Genomic DNA, 19,311 nt, shown 5'->3' with positions numbered 1-19,311 from the left:
TGTCCTGATCGTACTTATCCTTGGGCTCATCAACACTGATTGAAGAACTTAAGTACCTACTGAAAGACATAGGCGCTAGACGTACCGGCTTGCTGAGTACGTCCCCTGGTCGGAGGACTGCGGGGTCCGTCACCGGCAGCGTTGAAGGGGGCCACACTGATCATGTATGTGGTGTAGCCAGTCAGGTTCTTTAGTTTCACCCCCCTCTCTGGCATGAAGAGTGTCCGCAATCGCTCCGTCTCGTTCTTGCGCTGGAACTCCCAAAAGTAAATCTAGAAGGAATATCGCAGATGTACTTAAATGTTATATACTGTATATACAGCTGTTTCTGTCAGAAAAAAAAAAAAACTATTAATGAAAGAAAAGTATAATAAAGTCCCAGCATTCTATAGGTCTCCACAAGCAAATTCCAAAAATGTTGTTAATAAGAACAGTTTATTTAATGAGCTATTTAAAAAGGAAGAGTGACCATAAAACCACACTTAATATTCTACATTTTGCATTCCTGTCATATTTTCAAGTCTAACTACCTGATTAGAAGCAGCTAATAGATCTCCATAGAAACCTAGTCTCATTTTCAATAGCTTATTACAGCTAAGGACAGTTACAAAACTTTGCAAAACTTAGACTGAATTTTGAAGGACCTTCCTGATTCTAAAAATGGCAAACTTTCAGTCACAACTTCCACAATGAAGGGTGCGATTGTCACAACCATTTCGTTAGAAATACTGAAATTAATGATCACAAAAAAAGATTGGAATTTTGATTTTCTGACCAGTTGGTCAAGCATATCATTTGGGTGATTGTGGCAACCAGCAAATGTCTTAACGGATCTATAACACATACGAGTGAAAATCTAATGATTTTTCTTTAATACATCATTATGTAAAGCATAGTGGACCACTAAAACATTTAGCACTTCACAGGATGGGAGTCTGACCTTGTAGCCCTGAATGTCACCATTCTGTGCATTCAGTGGTGGAGGGTCCCATGTAATGTCCAACTGAGTGGCTGTGGCTGACTGAATGGCAACATTCTGCGGTGGGGCTGTGGGGACTGTCACAAAAAATAAAAAATAAAAAAACAGCTACAAGTGACAGTTTTTACTGACATACAGATATAAAAACAAAAATCAAGAATGAATGTATTATTAATAGCATTTATTGAGGTCTGTGCATGTAAAATGACTTTTGGCATTTTCTTGAAGCGTACACTTATTTCTCATATAAAATGTGTTGCAGCTTCAAGTACATGCGTTCCAATACTCAATTGTACCCTAAATATACTACTGACACGTCAAAAGGGTTTGTACAATATCACAAACTCACAAAAGTAACCAAAGAAGCACACATACCTGCCTCTCCGACAAATACCTCCTGGGGTGGGCTCCTTGGCCCCTCGCCCACAGCGTTGTACACACTCATGCGTATCTCATAGCGCTTGTGTTTACTCAGCTCTGCAGCAGAGGGAAACAATTTCACATGTAAGGTTAGGAGGTAACAGATATTAGTTTGAGCTGTATGGGCAGCCATTTCTCCTTTTAACAGGACGGTCTGGTTGCACATTCACTGACAACTGGAAAAACAATTAGCTAAAATCACTGAATTTCTTATTCATTTATTTAAAATGGTTCTTTAACTTAGCAAAAGGTGGAGCGAGTGAAGAGGTGTGAATATTTGAGCACAGATTCACTTTCTGTCTGATAAAAAGCTTTGTATTAAGGCAATGCAGCTATCACCAACGTGTTAATTTAATTAAACATTTGAGTTTCTTTTTTAACTAGTGGTTATTGGAAGCATAATAACTCAATAAAACAACGAGATTTTGAATTGTATTTATTTGCAAATTTCATCTGTGTGTGTGATTCTGTTTTTATGGTGACGTTTGTGTGATACAGAAACTTACTGTCCAGCTCGTACTGAGTGAGAGTTGGATCACTTAGATTCCGGATGGTGTAGGGGGCTGAGAAAAAAAAAACAGAGGTAATTAAAAAAAAACAAACAAATTAATAAAAAAAAACAATGGGCTTATCAAGAGGAACAGGCATCACAGTTCAAAGTCCAGCCCTTTCCCTGTTGATTGGAGCAGTACTGTTTTCATACAATCCACCCTAAACAGTCCCAGAGATCATGGCTGTAAATTAGCCTGGGAATGACTCAACAAGAGTCAAATTACAGGCCATGCTGCACAGAGTGGTGGAAACAGAGCGGCTCCTGAGTAAACCTAATAATAGCCTGTGGCTGATAACCACTGATCACAAGATGAAATGTTTTGCTGCGAAGTGTCAAGACCGTTGGGGATATGTTGGCAACAGAATGGGCCTGTGTGACAGTTTTCCTCTAATGGAAATAATGGTGCTGCTGACATAGGAATAATCAGCCAAGACAGAGTTGTATAATTACGTGTTACCGGAGTAAAGTGTGGAAAGCGCACCTTTCTTTGAATTAATCTGTATTCAGAATTTCTCTCTGCTGCTGGTTCATAATCCTTCTTTATAAAATGCATTACAGAGGGTCTTTTAAAAGAAAATATCAGACAATCCATATCTTGACTACTTTCTTCATTGAGCCACAGTCACCCCATGAAAGAAGCACAATGGTTTGCTTAACAGGAAGATATTTTCTCCATCACCAATATGCCAGCAAAGCTCAGGTTTGCAAAGTTTAAGCTGAATGAACCACAAGAACTCTGGAACAATGTGCTTTTGTTAATGAGACCAAAGTAAAGATGTTTCGCACATAACGCACAAGACCATGTTTGATGGAAACCAAACACAAACAACCACAAACACCTCGGATTAACTGGCGAGTGTGTTTGTGGAGGTGTTATTTTTTTTTATTCTTGTTTTGCGTAAAAGAATCAACGTGCTGCAACACCTGGGAAAAAGTTCTGTTTGAAATGCTGGGGTTGGACTTCAAGAGAGCGGTAGAGGAGCAAATCTTTGCAAAGCAGGAATTAAAAGCTCCTAAATACTCGGGCGTACTGTGTGTGTTCTGTGATCTGCACGCACACTGCCAAGTGTGCGTGCTATTAAAACTCGACTATTAAAACAGTCGAGTTTTAATAGTCAAGCCTTCCGATTTCCTACATTTCTTGTGACAAATTCCTTGATTTCCTATAATCTTCATGGATGTTAGGAAATTTGATGAGCTAGTTGGGCACCTAGTCCCGTTTCTTCTCTTCGAAGGCAGTGACTGCACACCTGTTAGTGTGGGAGAGTAGTAGTCTAGCCAATAGCCACTAGTGGCTACTAGTAGCAGTAGCAGTCTAGTGCTGCTAGCTAGACAGTCTAGCTACTAGTTACTGCTAGACTGCCACTCTGTTTCCCGACACCGTTTACCGATAAATTAGCCTTCACTGTTTCCCGACACCGTTTCCCGATAAATTAGCCTTCACTGTTCCCGGCACCGATTACACAGTCATAAAAATGTACCTTTGCGCAGACATGTCCGAAGCACATTTGTATTGAGTAGAGTACAGGTGGAGTAAAGTACAGCCGAGAATGTGGGGACCTTTAGAAACTGGGTGCATCTTTTTTTCCCATGACCATGGTATGGTGCACACATTAATCAATCTCTGCTATTGCATGTTGTGTTAACAAATATTTCTCCTCACCGTTCAGCTCAGCCCATGAGGATAGACTGTTGGCTGTGTGAATGTAATTGCGGAGACGGTCATAAAGCAGCTCACGATAGCGAATCCGAAATCCCAGTAAGATTCCATTGATCTTCTCCTCAGCAGGTGGCTAAGGGGAGAAAAATTAGAAGTTGGGGGGAAAAAAACAACAACAAAAAACAGCTGATTTTACTGTGAAATGTAACCTAATCATCATATGAGTTGTTTCTAAATAGACATTACTAAGAGGCTTTTAGAAAAAAAAAAAAGAACAAAAAGAAAGATGGAAAAATCTTTGCCTCTAAGACAGAGCACTTTACCACATGTTAAGTGATGTAGAGAAACCCCCTTTGGCTGAACATGAGTCAACAGGCCCAGAGGGAAAGGAAGAGAGAAAAACAAGCAACTTTCTACCCTCATAAACTCTACAAGTGTTCATAAAAGTAAAACTGTCTATACGTGCCTCCTGTTTTCCTCTTTATGAGCTGTTAATTCAGGTATGAGTGCAGCGGGAAGGGTGTTTTTATATTACAGAGTGCAGCGTCTCACTGACAAAGTCTGTATTCTGTAAGTACAGGGCTTGGACTCTCGTGGTCTCTTATTAGAGGTAACTTTCTCAGACTTTAATTGATTCTGCAGTCAGTAAAACAAGGGGTGGGGGAAAAAAAAATCCGCTCTGCCGTCTGCTCTTACCTGCCAGCGGATCAGCACCGACGTAGTTGTGTGCGGCGTGACAGAGAGGATTGTCGGTGCTTCGTCTGGCACTGAGGCAATAAAAGCGAGATAGATTAGCTAAATTGAGTTGAAAATGCGCACTATTCAGCCAGCTAAATCTGTCCACGGGCTGAGGCATTCAGGGAGAGTAAACACACACGGGAGCCAACACAGGAGAAGCATTGACCGCCGAGTTACAAATAGTAGTGAGAAAAGATCAGGAGCGATACATTTCTTCAGCTGGCTGCAGCACAACACGGCTGGCTTTTGTTTAGCGGAGATTTAACGACAGCTCCCGTGTCTTGAGGAATCGCAGACGGCGCACGCATTAATCAATCTCTGCTACTGCTAGCAGGGTCCACATCACGACAAAGGGCTAATTCATGCAAACATTGAGCAGCTAAAATTGAAGGAGGACTCGCTCGATATTTTCTGACTCGTGTTCTACTTGTCAAAGCTTTATACTTTTAACATTACCAGAATTAAATGTAATATGGAGCCTTACCATCCTGTAGAGTTGTGATGGCTTCACTCTCCTCACTGTACTCACTGTCCCCAATGTCATTAGTGGCTTTTACTCTGAACTGGTATGAAGTAAAAGGTTTTAGCCTGAAAAAGAGAAGTAACATTAAGTTCCTCAATATTAGTAAAAAAAAAAAAATTACAACACATGTTGTTGAGAAATAACTGTGAGAAACTAACCACACGGCCTAAAATTAAGCCAAATTGGAACAACAAAAACAACTTCATTTTTTTTTCAATTTTCAGTTTAATTTAAACCGTTTTCACAGTTTAACAGAATTTGATTAAAACTGAAAGAACTCTGAAGTAACATGAGCAGATCGTTAAGCGATAAAGTGACATTTCACTTTTGCAATATTTTCCGTGAAAACACGACAGACCGAAAACCAAAATTCAGGGAAAGACTTCACTCGGAAGCTTTCATCGGATTACCTGGACACTTTGTAGGACGTAGCCTCGTGGTTGACGGAGGCAGAATGCACCGTCCAGTTGTTCTCAGGCAGCTCTTTCTGCTGCACCGTGTAGTAGCGCACTGGGGACAGCCCGTCACTTCCTGGCTCCCAGGAGAGCAGCACGTGACGGGCCTGGACATCCTTCTGAGGGACAACCGGGCGGCTGGTGGGCTGTGGACGAGCTGGAACAACCGGAGTAAGAAGTAAGGAGAAAGAAGCTTGAGTCGGAAAAAAAATTTTAAACAGGGAGGGGGGGGGAATCCCAGATGGACGACAGAAACGGGATTAATAATCAATAATTTAAATGGGATTCTCTTTATTTGTGCTGCTAAGCCACATTTAATGGTCAGCTTGACTGATCTGTCTTTCACCAGTTTATTTCCAGACCATTTCCACTCACTTTTCTTACATAGGAGGGTAAATGTAATTTGACCTTTGTCAACCTTTAACGTCACATCTCCTATGTAGAAAATAAATTAGCCTTCACGCTTGTGGATGCATGGATGATTTCCGTTTAAAATGGTTTTGGAATAAATTCTTGATACAGATGCAGAGATCTTCAACAGGTTTGTCTATGGTGTTGTTGTTGTTTGGCTATTGCTTATACTCATACAAATACAATTGCTTCAATTTGGAGTACAACATATTACAACAATAAAAAAAAAACATGTAATACACACATCTTTCAACTGAAAAGTGTGTGAAATCAGAACAGAGTGCTCTAAAATTTCCTGGTCGATGGCTATGCTGACACTGGTCTTGATAATCACCAACACCAGCATTTACTATGGCTTCACAAATCATCTAATCATCTATGTAAACTTGATGCTGGACATCAAGTAACTCTGACTTCTACCTCTCCACTCGTTGTACATGATCCGTGACCTGTTGCAAGTGAAAACGTAAAATTTACCTAACTGAACAACAGTCCAGTTAGTTCAGGAGTAACATTAGAATTTCACTCAAATACATTCATTTAATGGCATGTTGATTGGAAAATGGTAGACAGGAAATACAAGGTGACCTGTTGATAAACGTGCCAAAGAAACACTTTCCCTTACACTAAAAACAGGATGGATGCGAGTAGCAAATTTCAGATTTCCTAAATCGTTTTCCAAGTGTAACAGTTCTGACAGAAATTGCAGAGTAAACAATTATCCACGTGCCTTGAAGAAAAGAGATAAATGCAGCATCAGAGTACATCTAATAAATACCTGGAGCGCACAGACACTCTTTTTAGTAAACACATCTGCTCAGCGGACTGCTGACTGGAAAATTAATGGCTAGAAGTGGAGGGACGGCTTAGAGCGCCTTCCAACAAGTCGAGACACACACCCACGTCTGCTCGGTATGCACAACCGCTTGAACACATCGCATTTAGCACAAATCTCGCTCTTAATTGCTTTAAAATTGGTCTCAATCATTACAAATTCATCTAGCTTGAACCCAGCCTGCAGGTCTCGCTCACCTCTTTTCTCTGTGGTCACGACCAGGGCCTCGGCTGCGTCGCCCCAACCTTTCCTGGTTTGGGCTGTGATGCGAAATACGTAGACAGATTCCGGTTTAAGGCCGGTCACGGTGTACTGACGAGTGCTGGGGTTCAGGACGTCTACTGTGGCTGCGTTGCTGTTAGTGGAGTTTAGGTGGTAAGTGATCTGGTAGGCTGGAGAGGAAAAATGGACAAGTGAAGCTGAAACAAATACAAGTTGCTTCATTTTTCTCCGTCTTCCCTCGCAATGACAACAAACTAAGTTTTTGTCCCAGATGATGTGGTTCCATTTGCATCTGCCCTTGCCTGCTGCTTTGCTTTTGTAAGACCCACTGTGGATTTGAAACTGAATTACACACCAGATGTACAACAAATCACAGTTGCACAAGAAAATCCCCAACAAGTTTAGGAGGGAGATAAACTCCCCTTCCTGCAATGTTGAAACATGGCAAAATTTAATTTCCCCTGTTGGACATTGCCATGTCAGTTTAGTCAACAATAGCATTAGAACAATATGTTGGGAGTCATTCGGAGCTACATCTGTGCTGCTCATTGCTTTCAGGTATATAACCTAAAGCAAGTGCAGTTCTAGATTCAGTTATGGTTTTTATCATCCATCTACATTTAGAAATACATTTTAAAAAAATCTTTCCAAAATAGGAAAGAATATTGAGTGTTACTAACCGAGTATGATGCCGTTGGGCTGTGCGGGTGACTGCCAAATTAGCCGGACAGAAGTGGTCCGTACTTCAGGAAAGAGGATACCAACAGGAGGTCCTGGTACTGCAGGAAAACAGCAGGAAAAAAAAACAAACATTTGGTTTCAGTTTCAAAACTAATGTAAATGTACATATATTTTTTTGCTTCCTAAAGATATAATTGTTTATAATTCTCTACAGTGCTATCCAAGCATTCTTTGCAGACTTTGGCTGCTCTTCAACCTATAATTAACTGCAAATTTTGCACAAAAAAGTAGAGAAATTTTGGCTGTGCTTAATATTTCCTTGTTGAAACAATTCCTATTAGAAAAAAATATACATCATACCATTGGAAATCTTAATTATATCCCTTAAATTGTGTCAAATTTGCAAGAGAATGCATTTACTGACTGAGAGGTAGAGTTTAGTTGGTTGCTCCAATATGCTAAAAGGTTTTAGGTGGAGGTACTGTGATAATGTGGGGAACTGGCTCTCTCTCACTTGAACAGCCAAGATATCAACAATACACTACACATATTATAGCTAGCAGAAAACCTAGCATACAGTCAATGATGCCCCTCTCATGACTTGATCAAAAATGCCAGATAATTTTCTGTTACATAACGATCCATGTTCCAATAGCCTTTATATGTCATAGATTATCCTTTTAGGCTTGACACTCCTCTGTCTGTCCACTCTTCATTCTTCTCAATTTAAAGTACAATGCTGTAATGCTCAGTTACAAAGACTGGATACCCTTCCATGCATTAACAGTCTATGTTAATGTACCCCTATGCATGGAAATGTGGGGCTGGTGCCTCTCTCCAGTGGTGACTGGGTTAAAATAATGATCCTTGCACAAACGTATACCTAAGGGCAATTTAGAGTGAGCCACTAATGCTTGTTTTTGGACTATGGGGGAGGGATTCAAAACTGCAAGCCCAAACTCACAACCCAATTTGAATAACTGGCATGTACAATGCGAGTGAATCTGTACCATCATCCAAAGTCCTCTCCAGGATTGGCGGAGAGCTCGGTCGTCCATCTCCAATCCGAGTGAAAGCCAGAACCTGGATCTCATACAGCACGTATTTCCCCAGACCGATCAGCTGGACACTGTGGGAGGCATTCCCTTCCACCATCCAGAAACGGACAGCGCTGTCAGAATCCTTCTCCTTATACATCACCTGATCCAGGGAAGGAAACCAGGAGCACAAGTTCAGAGGGAAGTGAGTTTGCAAATTAGTGAAGACAAACTGACACTGTGCTGCTTTTTCACCCCTGCACAGAAAAGATGACATTCCTGCAAGCTAATTAGAGGTCTCTAGTCTTTCGGCAAATAAATAATTGGAGAGGTGCTGTTAAGCATTAAAGCAGAAAAATACCTTATAGCCGAGAATGAGACCATTCCTGTCGGGCTCAGGAACTTCAATCCAACGCACCAGGATGCTGCTGGAGGTGGTGGCGAAGGCGGATACGTTGGTGGGTCCACATGAAGGGACTGCAGAATAAAGAATGTAGGAGGTCAGAAGCACGAGGGCTAATCAGCATATTTACATTTCTGCAGTTTTATAAAAGAAAATACATTTAAGTGTTTACATTTCCTTTCCAAAATCTCTTTCAGCTAAGTTGCCCCTCATCTGCAGACATAACAGCTGATTTAAAAAGATTTCTTAACAGGTTTGGAGAAAAAAAAGTGCTTTCTATATTTAAAGTCGTATGTTCCCCATTATCCACATTTCCGCCATTCTACTCTACCCAGCATCTGCTACATTACAAGAAAGCAGCAGTGAGGAGCAGAAAGGCATTGTCTGAGCCTAAACTGAGGTGTGGTATATAAAAAGGACAGTCTGAGTGTATCTGCTAATGAATTAAACATATGGCACAGTGTGAACCGTTGCTCCATACCTCTAATTTGACTACTAATGAAGATACTCTGAACAGATGCTGAAAATGCAGTTATGCAAAAGTTATAAAGGGGATTTTTTTTTCCCCTTAGCAAGTTGGAGTGAACAGGATATCTGTCTTTCTGCACACTGAGGCATTCTTCACACACCTTTTTCTTCCTTTAAAAGACAGCTCAGTCACTCACTCACCAGATTCTCTTGTCCTGCCTCTGACCGGCTGGCTCCACGGTCCAAACCCGATGCCGTTGACGCCCTGGACCCTAACCTCGTACTCCGTCCACTCCTCCAGGTCTTCAATGGTGAATTCCCTCTCCAGACGGTCAGTGATGATGTGGGTCAGACCACGGCCCTGTGAGCCGACGCGGTAGTACTGGACCCTGTAGCCCACTTGCTCTGCGTTCCCATTGTATTCCCATTCAGGCAGAGGCTGCGTTGCATAAATATGAAAAATACAAGTGACAGTGTTTTCTAGACAGAATTTATCATTTGCACATAGAAGCACCTTCAACAGAACCATTGTGAAGACCAAGGAGCCCACCGGTACTGACCAATAAGGTCGGGGACACAAATGTGAAGAGGTTTAAGTTAGGTTGTAAAGAAATATTCCAAGCTATAAACTTTTAAATTTAATATTTATACAATGAACACTACAACAATATGCTGATATATATATATATATATATATATATATATATATATATATATATATATATATATATTTTTTTTTTTATTTTTTATTTTCACTTTAAGATTATGCTTCTATAAGAAAAGATAACATGATTTAAGACTTGTTTTAATACATGTTCCCCAGTGGTACTACGTAGGATGTGTTGTCCGTGTCACTTACCATCCATCGCAACCAGAGGCTGGTCTCGCTGGCTGTGCGAAGTGTGACATTGGCGGGGGCCATGTCCGGAGGAGCTGGAAGAGTCTGAATCTTCCTGGATGACTGGCTTGGAGGACTGCTGCCCACTATGTTTACTTGGCGCATCCGGAATCTAGCATTTGGAAAGATTGCCGGATCATCGTGGTGCAACTTCCTGAAAAATGCCTGATCAACCATTTCTACGCAGCTCGCATGTTTTAACATGAGATTTCATGCTTCCAAACGGAGATCAAAGTCCTGAATTTAAACGCAATATAAATAAGGCGAGAGGAAGCTTATCTGTGTTAATGCCTGAATGTGCAACAGAATAATGTGTTGTGTCCACGATAAAATGTAAACTGGCAGCAGTTATTAGAACGAGAAAAGCTACAGTTCCTACTGATCTTCGGGGACTGGCTCATTCAATTTGGTGAACCGAATGTGATCAGGGAAAACAAACAGACCGAATAAAAATAAGCATTATGAGCACAGTGAAAAATAGCCAAACCGATCTTGCGTTCAGTTTAAAGACAAAGAAATTAAGATGAGCTCCAGGGATGAAAGGAAATTGGCTGAGTTCGAGGAGAACACGTACACTTCAATTAGCGATTTTGTCACAATTTTGCACAATCTTAATTGGAAGAGAGCGTGACGAAGAGATGCTTCATTCCAAACAACTGTTTTGCCTCTATGATAATGCAAACTGCTCAGATAACAGGGACAACTAAAGAACAGCAGGGCAGGTAGCAGGGTTCCTACTGGATTATTACAGAAACATGTATATATTTTTTTAATACTCTAAACTACCATCCATTCATCCACGCACCCAAACATCACTTTTCATATATAAAACCTGCTATAGATATGTCATAAATCTATCGTGAACTTTTTTTTTTAGTTTATACCTTAAAACGGGTAAGATGGACAGATCGCTCTGAAAATTTGAGACAGCTATGTCAATTTTTTTTGTTTTTTTTGCTAAGAATTGTTTTTCAACCCTGTTATAAAGGCAAATACTCACAGAGCACATAGCCTAGCAAGTAGAAACATTCATTACCCATCAGGATTTAAAACAGCAGGGAAAAGAGGAGAGATTCAGCAGATTAGTGGAAAGAAAAAAAAAACATGGAGAAAACTTGTAATGGATAGCAGTGCAGCATCTGTAGAACATCTGGAGTCTGTCTGATGGTCTGGCCACACACTGTCTCTAATGACAGAGGGGCTTCAGTGCATATTGAATTGGGGCCTGATGATTGTGACAGGGTATAACTTCAGCTAAACAGTTAGAGTTACATTTTTCTTTGCAGCACAGACGGACAATTACCTAACTAATGCCGTCACAGGCTTCATGGAGGATGACATGAAGTTGGAGTAATTTTGTGTAATTCCACAACCGGATCTCGACCAAACTGGTGTGTTTGGCTTTGGAACAGAGTGGTGACATTTTTTAGACGAAGACAATAGAGCAAATTGAAACTCTTCTTGTGCAAGGGGTGGAAAATAATGGAATTTTTAGGTGATTTTGATATCCTCTACATTTGAACAAATCTGTTTTGTAGAGCATCCTCTATAAAGTGGCTGCATGCAACAGCCTGTTAATTTATTTGAACTTGCCCCAGAACACAGAATAACTTGGACTTGTGTTATCATTTTAAAAGTCCTGTAATTCTACAATTTACTCTGTTTCTATTCAAACACTTTGTTTGATGTGCAATAAAGAAAAGCTGCACTTCTACCTCATTTTTTATCGGCATCAAAAAGCTTCTGGCATACGTTTCCCGAATGTTTGACCATTCTCCTTATCAAAAACGCTAGACTTTATTTAAATGTGTTGGTTTTCTGGCACTGACACAGCTTCTAAACATGGTCCATACATTTTTATAGGGTCGAGGTCGAAGCTATTCCAGAAGCTGAACGTAGTCTACTTTATCCATTTCAACCCCTCAGTTGGACACCTGGAACGCATTGTGCCCCAGTTTGAACAATCCAGTTGAAGAAATTTTGTTTTTCTGTCCCCTGGCTCATGCCCACTGACCGATAAAAACTGGCACCAGGTCAAGATTCTAGGACAGCAAAGGAAGTCAAGGTGAAATGTCGCACGTTACCTGTAAAGAGTGTACGGGTTGAGACCAGGCACCTCCAAAGAGCGAGCCTCGGGTTCATTTGACACCTGATGAACTGTCACCCAGTCCTCATTTTCTCCTACCATCCCAACCTGCAAGGAAGACAGCAGAGGAGTGGTGAGTGACGTCTGAAAGTTTCTGACAGTCCACCAGATCTCCAGTGCCTGGCTAAAGTATTCATAGCACTCACACATTTCCACAAAACTTTGTCATATTTTCAGTCACTGGCTTGTTGAATCATTTTTGATTGTATATACAGCTGCTCATCTTTTTGGTTATATCTTCACCAGCTGCACACATGTGGATGTTGAAATCGTGGCCTGTTCTTTACAAAATTGATCAAGCTCAGTCGGAATGGAAAGGGAGCATCTAAGAATGTACGTTTTCAAATTTAGATGAATTTAGGTTTGGACTTTGATTGGTCCATTCCACTGTAGCTCAGGCTGTGTGTTTATATGTCCTACTGGAAGGTAAACCTCAAGCCCAGTCACAATTATTTTGCAGCCCCCAAAAGAGATTTCTTATATGATTGCCCTACATTTACATCCAGACATCTTCCTGCAAACAGTTTCATCACACATAGCATTTTGCATGTAGGTCAAAATGCTCAGTATTGGTCTGATATGATGAGAAAACCTGCTATATGTTTGCTCTGTCCATTATGTGGCTTGTGCCGAACTATACACATTTTCTTACGACCCGAATTGTGTGAAGAAAAACCAGGATAGTCAGGATTGATTTTCTCCATTTTCAGGTAACGGGACATTTTGTCATAACTCTGCATTAAAGTTACACTTAGACCTCTGAAGCCTTCTATATAACAGCTGTATTGACAGGTCAATGTCAAATTAATTTGTATAGCACATTTAAAACCATTCTAAGCCAGACACAACAACATGTATTAGCAAGATACCAAAGAAAGAAACACAAAAAATCTGTAAAAAAATAAAATAAAAAAATCATTAAAAAGAGCAACAAAAAAGAACATATTGCAAGTCCAGTTAAAAGAATAGACCAAGAGCTATTAAAAAAATAAATAAAAAAGAAAATCTCTACAACTATTTAGGAGAATGATTCAAACTCAGCTTGTATAAAAGCTGACTTTGAATAAAGGGTGAATCTTTATTGGACTTTTAAAGACCTTTACTGACTGAGAACTGTGTATTTGTAGGCTGTTACAAGGAATAGGGGAAGCAACTGTAAATACTCTATTAACTAACTGATACTGCTAAGGAAGTTATTTGCCCTAGATTTTATTTAGAAAAATCACACGAGAGCGGTTCAATGAAAATGCATAGATTTTTTTGTCAGATTTCCACCAACTTCAAAATTATTAGCAACTATGTAATTGGTCTAGCAAATAAATCTCAGTAAGATACGCTGAAGGCTGAGACTGTTGCACGAAAAAATATCATTAAAAAAATTGATGCAGAAGGTGAAAATATTTTACCAAGGCTCTGTATATACTCGGGAAAAGTTAATCATGAATGATGTTTGTCTTTTGGAGGGTTTATTCTTGATTTGCAGTTTTAAGCTTGGCTCACCTGGGCTTCTACCAGCCAACGGGAAATGGATGTTTTTCCATCATAGCCGGGTTTGAACTGCAGGTTGACTGAGCGCGGGCCGATGTTGGTTATTGCAATGTTGGTGGGAGGGCCGGGAAGCTCTATGAGAAAGCAAAGACAACAGAAAACAGAGAGAGAAAGAAAAAAAACAAAAAAACTTTTAATACCTCGTCCTTTGCTGCCTTTCATATAAGGTGGTTCTTATTAGCAAAATTCATCAACCACACTGCCCTCTTGTGGCGGTACAAATACTGAACACAAGTGGATTTTGTCAGCCATTACTCTTCCTCTTATTTATTTTACACTCTCCCACCCCCAAATTCAGCTAAGACATTAAAGTCAAATTAGATTCGTAACAGTGTTTTACACACAGCATACGGACAGAGACAAAGCTATAAAAGCCAATTACACAGCAGATACGCGGAGACTTGATTCAATCCGATACCATGATTGTTTACACTTGAGTTGAATAAACAATACAAATGGATTATTGACGGGTAATCCGGGAACGGAAAACAAATCTGAAAAGATAACTTTTGTGTGCGTCCATGTCTAAAGTTTTCAGTTCTGTGTCTCTCTAGGCAGGTTTGTGTGAAACTCAAACTCTTTCCTCATGTCTCATGGTTTTTTTTTTCTTTTTTCCTCTAGACAAATAAAAAATGTACCATTCCGTATTGAAATTCCAAAGCGGAATATAGCTTCCATGAATCCTAGAGGAAGACATTAACGTCAAACAGTGGCATACAGAAGTACCCTCATATTAAAAATAAAAGATATAATCACTCCTTTTGGCATACTTAACATTTTTTTCCCCTATAGATTGCTCAAATGCGAGTATATTTACTCCTGATGAAACGCAGATTATATGTCTTGTGGTAAAATCACCACCTTGAAAATTATTTGCATGACGAATTATTGAGGTTGCTTTTAGCTCAATCGTTATGGTACAGTTGCAGGCACATAGGCGTTTTCTTTATGCACATACAATGGGGGTAATTGCCATTCTGGGGTTTATAACTGCTGCACCGAAGTCTGCTCTCAATATAACAGCCTGTCATTTCCCAGATTTCACAGATGTACGGCGTCTGAATGCAGCTCCAGTAATTGCCGCTGGCATTGTGCTCCTGTTTCAAGAGTTTGCAAATATGAAACCATTAAAGACTGTAATTGCCCCTAATCCTCCCATGAGAGCCAATATTTTGTGTATGTGTGCCAGATGTGCGTGTGTGTGTGTATTATATATATATATATATATAAAATTCCATATTCTTTGGTTCCGTCCCAAATGGGGTGACAGAAATGAGAATTTATTGTGTCTGCTAGCAGGCGAAAAATGGAGCTCTTTCACCTGGTTTGGTGTGAAGCAGTAAATCTGAAACAAAAGGAAGTGTTGGGGAAACTTTCCAAGCTGTTCATTGATTACAATGAGCAAGCCTACAATTCTGTCCTGTGGATTAGTTGAGCTTGGTTGAAATTTGTGATTGGGATTTGGACGCGCAAGAACAAACTGCTCAAGAGCGGACAAATGGGCAGAAAGGTAGTGTGACGTTACTCAGTTTTATTTTGCAGCGTGGTATTTTTCCCCTCCTACAGCTCGCATTTATGAGTGCCAAATAAGTCATGTCCTCGTTTTTATAACAGGTCATTGTCAGTACGGGTACACCTCGGAGCCTATAAATGCAACCATTCAATCTCCTCTAAAGACTCTCTCCAAATATTGAAAATTAAAGACTGATGGGAACTGGTTCACTGGAGTCTGTTTTACAAACCAGCAATGAGAGGACACTTTAAAGACAAGTCAGTAAAATGTGCCATAAAGTTCCTGCAAAAAACAACAAAAAAACATGATTTTTTTTTTACTATTAGAATAATGTGATCCAATAATAAAGCAAATAGTTAAAGCAAATAAATGTGTGCTGTGGGAAATAGATAAACTGAAACACAGAGTGAGTTAGTTGTAGTTTTACAAAGCCCAACTTTACTGTAAGAGCTTATATATGAACCACACGTCAGCCAATGAGAAAATGTCCTTGATTAACCAATCATCAGCCGGTGTGTTGACCCTTATAAAATTATAAGGTTTCACAGTTCCCAGGTTAACCCCGTTTGCCTGGGTGGAAGACGTTCAGCACTGACCTTAGAGAATCAACGGTCGCTTCCCATCAATCTGGAGATGGCCAAAAAGTCATTTCCAAACTATTCTATCATGCTATGGCAAGAAAGATCATTCCACATATTTTTTTTACAAATTTTTTAAGCATTTAGTAGGAGTAAGCATTGATGAAATGTTTTTTCTAGAATAATTTTATTATAATGTTTACATCTTTGGTCACTGACCTGGTGGGACCCCAGAGGAGATGGTAGAAGAGGACAGCTGGCCTTGGCCCTTGGAGGTCATTCCTGCCACTTCGATAGTGTACGTAGTGAGAGCGGTAAGGCCCGTGACCCTGTACTCCAGGGTGACATTTGGCAGGTAGTGGGTGACTCTCGTGTTCGTCCGGTTGAACTCCTCCCACGAAATGCGGTATCCTGACACAGCAGCAGCAGAGATGGGTTAAGCGGAGCACGAGTCCTCGCTGTGAAAATTCTGCAGTGGTTTTACAACAATGGCAAGCCTCAGCTCGCTGCTGTGGGGAAAGCTAACAGAAATATTAAATTAACTTCATCAAAAATTGAATATAGCAAATTTAATCAGCAAGTGATTATACCTCCCCGTACTCACACATCCTCCCGCAGACTCACACACACACGCTCAACCTCTCAAAGTTAATGTAATTTGCTCCTTGGCCAGCAGCTCTTTTCATGTGATTGCATAAAGCATTAAAGCAGCATTTCTTGCCAAATCAGTAATCTCACATGGCATGTCGGTGTTTGTCTCCTGGGACTCTGTGGCACATTAAAGTGTCCTGGAATTTTTTTTTTCAAATATGTATATTCTTAAGGTATGTGCATAATACTATGCATATATGTTTTATTTGTCCTTAAATAAAATCAACTTCCACTATGAATAAAAAATGCAAAAGTGCTCCTATCCTGTTTAATTGTCCTACATTTTATCATATTACACCTATAAACTTTAATATATTTTATTAGGATTTTATCAATAAAGAGTAGTGCATTGCTGTGACATACAAAAGAAATAATACATGGGTTTCAAATAATCTTACAAGTAAAAGTCGGAGAACTTTGGGATGTGTTTGTATCAGTTACTCCTCCATCCCTGGCTCTATGTTTAGGGCTGTTGTGTAGCTGGAAGCAGAACCTTTGCCCCAGTGTCAAGTTCTTTTCAGTCTCTAATTGGTTTTGTCTCAGGAATACCTTGATTTTAACTCCATCCATCTTCCCGTTATCTCTCACTATCTCACCGGTCGGATTTTTCACCTGGCTCGAGGACATCTGCAGCTCTTCCAGTGTGACCACTGGCATCTTTTGGTGGTTTTCTAATTAATGCTGTCATTTCCCAGATGGGAAGCATGTGTTGGTAAAACTGCAGGTGTGCAACAATCTTTCCTATTTTCAAATGATGGATTGAACAGTGCTCCATCCGGATGTTTAATGCTATAGCATAACACTGAATCAAATCTTTCCACTGGTAAAAAAAAAACATTAAAAAAAACCTCTAAGGCTTTCACAGAACAGCTGCACCACACCGCATTAGATATAGATGAACTCTATTCTGTAGTTGGTACAAATTCTGTACAATTGATTTTATTTAGGTGTATCGGAGTTCGTGGGACTGAATATACGCCGTCCACTTTTTGTGTTATTTGTTGAAAAAGAAATCGAACAGCACTTTCATTTCTCCTATTATTATACACTATTTGTGCTGATCTGTCATATAAAATCTTTAAAAAAAATACACTTAGGATTATGGTTGTAACATGATAAAAAGTTTGTAAATTCAACTTTTGATGTGCATCTGTTGCGTATATGGTGCAAAGTCAGAAATTATTTAGCAGAATAGTACTTCACCCAATTTAACCACGGAAGAAAAACAGAGGGTTTACTACTTATGTTTGTTGACCAGCAGCATCACAAGTGACAATGAATTTCTAAGGATTTTGTGCAATCAAATACTGAAGCAACACATCAGCACTTGTATATACTTTACTGAAGAGGTAAAGTATATACCTTTACTTCTTCAGTAAAGGTATATACAGATGTATTCTAATATCTGTCTGACACAACTTAACAGATGTTTACTGCATCTCCCATTATGTTTTATACATAAGGCTGCTATATTGCATTTTTGAAGTTTGGGTCGGTGAACACCTGATATGCCAAGTTCAGAAGAGGTTTTGGTGGATTCACAAAACTTGGAACTATTTAATTCAAACTATTCCTAGTGAAAATGGTGAAAACCAGTAGACACCACTGTTGCCGTGTGGTCTAATACACCCTGAGAATAGACTGTAAATCTGTAAACACACATATAAAACTGGCAATGCAACTATTCCAACAACGTAAGAAGTTTTCACCATTCTTATATACTTCCACAACTTTATTTGTGACTTCCTGAAAACACATAACTCATGAGGACTTTCTTTAGTGTTTGCGATGCCTCATAAATTATTCTATCATGCACAACGAAAGGGCTTAATTTTTATTATTTTTTTCCCTCTCAGTGATTGAAGCAACCGTCATGTTTACTGCAGCTAACATGTTTGTGGTAGAGTTATTATGACCGAGATGAGAAGAAGACGAGAACACTTTCTGTTTTGCAGAATATGTTTTGAAATATATTTCCGACAATTGCCTCGGAAGAGTAAAAGTATATTTTCAGGCTCGCCAAGGCAGTTGTAGGCGTACAGCTCAAATAGAATAAACAACAAATATTACTGTTGCTCCCATGTGCTTAGCACAATAAATGAGGTCAATCTACCACAGTTCCATCTCAGGGTTGGCTCTTTGTTATTGGCCTCATTCCACAAAGCTTTGACAGATATAAAAACTATATATATATATATATATATATATTTTTTTTTTCCTTTTCTGCTTAATTTCTCGTAAAAAAATGGGAAGTTTACCTGTTAGAACTCCATTCTTCTCATTGGGCTCACTCCAGCTGACTTTGAGAGAGGTATCCAGGATCTCTGTAAAGCTCAGGTGGCCTACAGCACCGGGGGCTTGATTTGAAAAATAAAATTAATGAGCATTGCCAATGGGCAAATAGTTCTATCTGCAAATAATTTACTTTTGAACATTTCAACATTTGGATTGTAAATCCAACTCTGCAAAATCAAACTAAGCAACAGCAAGCAGATGGGCTTTTAAAGCTTAGCTATTAAGAGAGTCATGTCCCAATTAAGGAGATTCTAGGTGGATGCAGAATACACTTTTTTTTTTTTTATCAGCATCTCT

General features: G+C 39.7%; 1 protein-coding gene across 6 annotated transcripts in view; it reads right to left on the bottom strand.

Moving 5' to 3' along the window:
- Nucleotides 1-19,311, bottom strand: part of sdk2b (sidekick cell adhesion molecule 2b) — a 308,341-nt gene that overhangs the window by 27,465 nt on the left and 261,565 nt on the right. For all 6 annotated transcript variants that reach the window (XM_081601026.1, XM_081601024.1, XM_081601027.1 and 3 more), the window contains exons 20-37: nucleotides 18,978-19,076; nucleotides 16,288-16,479; nucleotides 13,930-14,051; nucleotides 12,368-12,477; nucleotides 10,245-10,395; nucleotides 9,587-9,824; nucleotides 8,876-8,991; nucleotides 8,488-8,677; nucleotides 7,477-7,575; nucleotides 6,772-6,966; nucleotides 5,284-5,485; nucleotides 4,835-4,938; nucleotides 4,309-4,379; nucleotides 3,616-3,745; nucleotides 1,906-1,962; nucleotides 1,355-1,456; nucleotides 941-1,056; nucleotides 86-272 (exon numbers count right to left, since the gene is read on the bottom strand). In XM_081601026.1, the coding sequence (XP_081457152.1) occupies nucleotides 86-272; nucleotides 941-1,056; nucleotides 1,355-1,456; nucleotides 1,906-1,962; nucleotides 3,616-3,745; nucleotides 4,309-4,379; nucleotides 4,835-4,938; nucleotides 5,284-5,485; nucleotides 6,772-6,966; nucleotides 7,477-7,575; nucleotides 8,488-8,677; nucleotides 8,876-8,991; nucleotides 9,587-9,824; nucleotides 10,245-10,395; nucleotides 12,368-12,477; nucleotides 13,930-14,051; nucleotides 16,288-16,479; nucleotides 18,978-19,076 (2,481 nt within the window). The remainder of the gene's footprint in view (nucleotides 1-85; nucleotides 273-940; nucleotides 1,057-1,354; nucleotides 1,457-1,905; nucleotides 1,963-3,615; nucleotides 3,746-4,308; nucleotides 4,380-4,834; nucleotides 4,939-5,283; nucleotides 5,486-6,771; nucleotides 6,967-7,476; nucleotides 7,576-8,487; nucleotides 8,678-8,875; nucleotides 8,992-9,586; nucleotides 9,825-10,244; nucleotides 10,396-12,367; nucleotides 12,478-13,929; nucleotides 14,052-16,287; nucleotides 16,480-18,977; nucleotides 19,077-19,311) is intronic.

The sequence above is a fragment of the Poecilia reticulata genome, chromosome 19 (assembly GCF_904066995.2).
Source record: "Poecilia reticulata chromosome 19, P_reticulata-male-v2, whole genome shotgun sequence".
NCBI lineage: Eukaryota > Metazoa > Chordata > Actinopteri > Cyprinodontiformes > Poeciliidae > Poecilia > Poecilia reticulata.
Note: the sequence above shows the minus strand (reverse complement) of the source record. Positions and strands in the feature narration are given on the sequence as shown.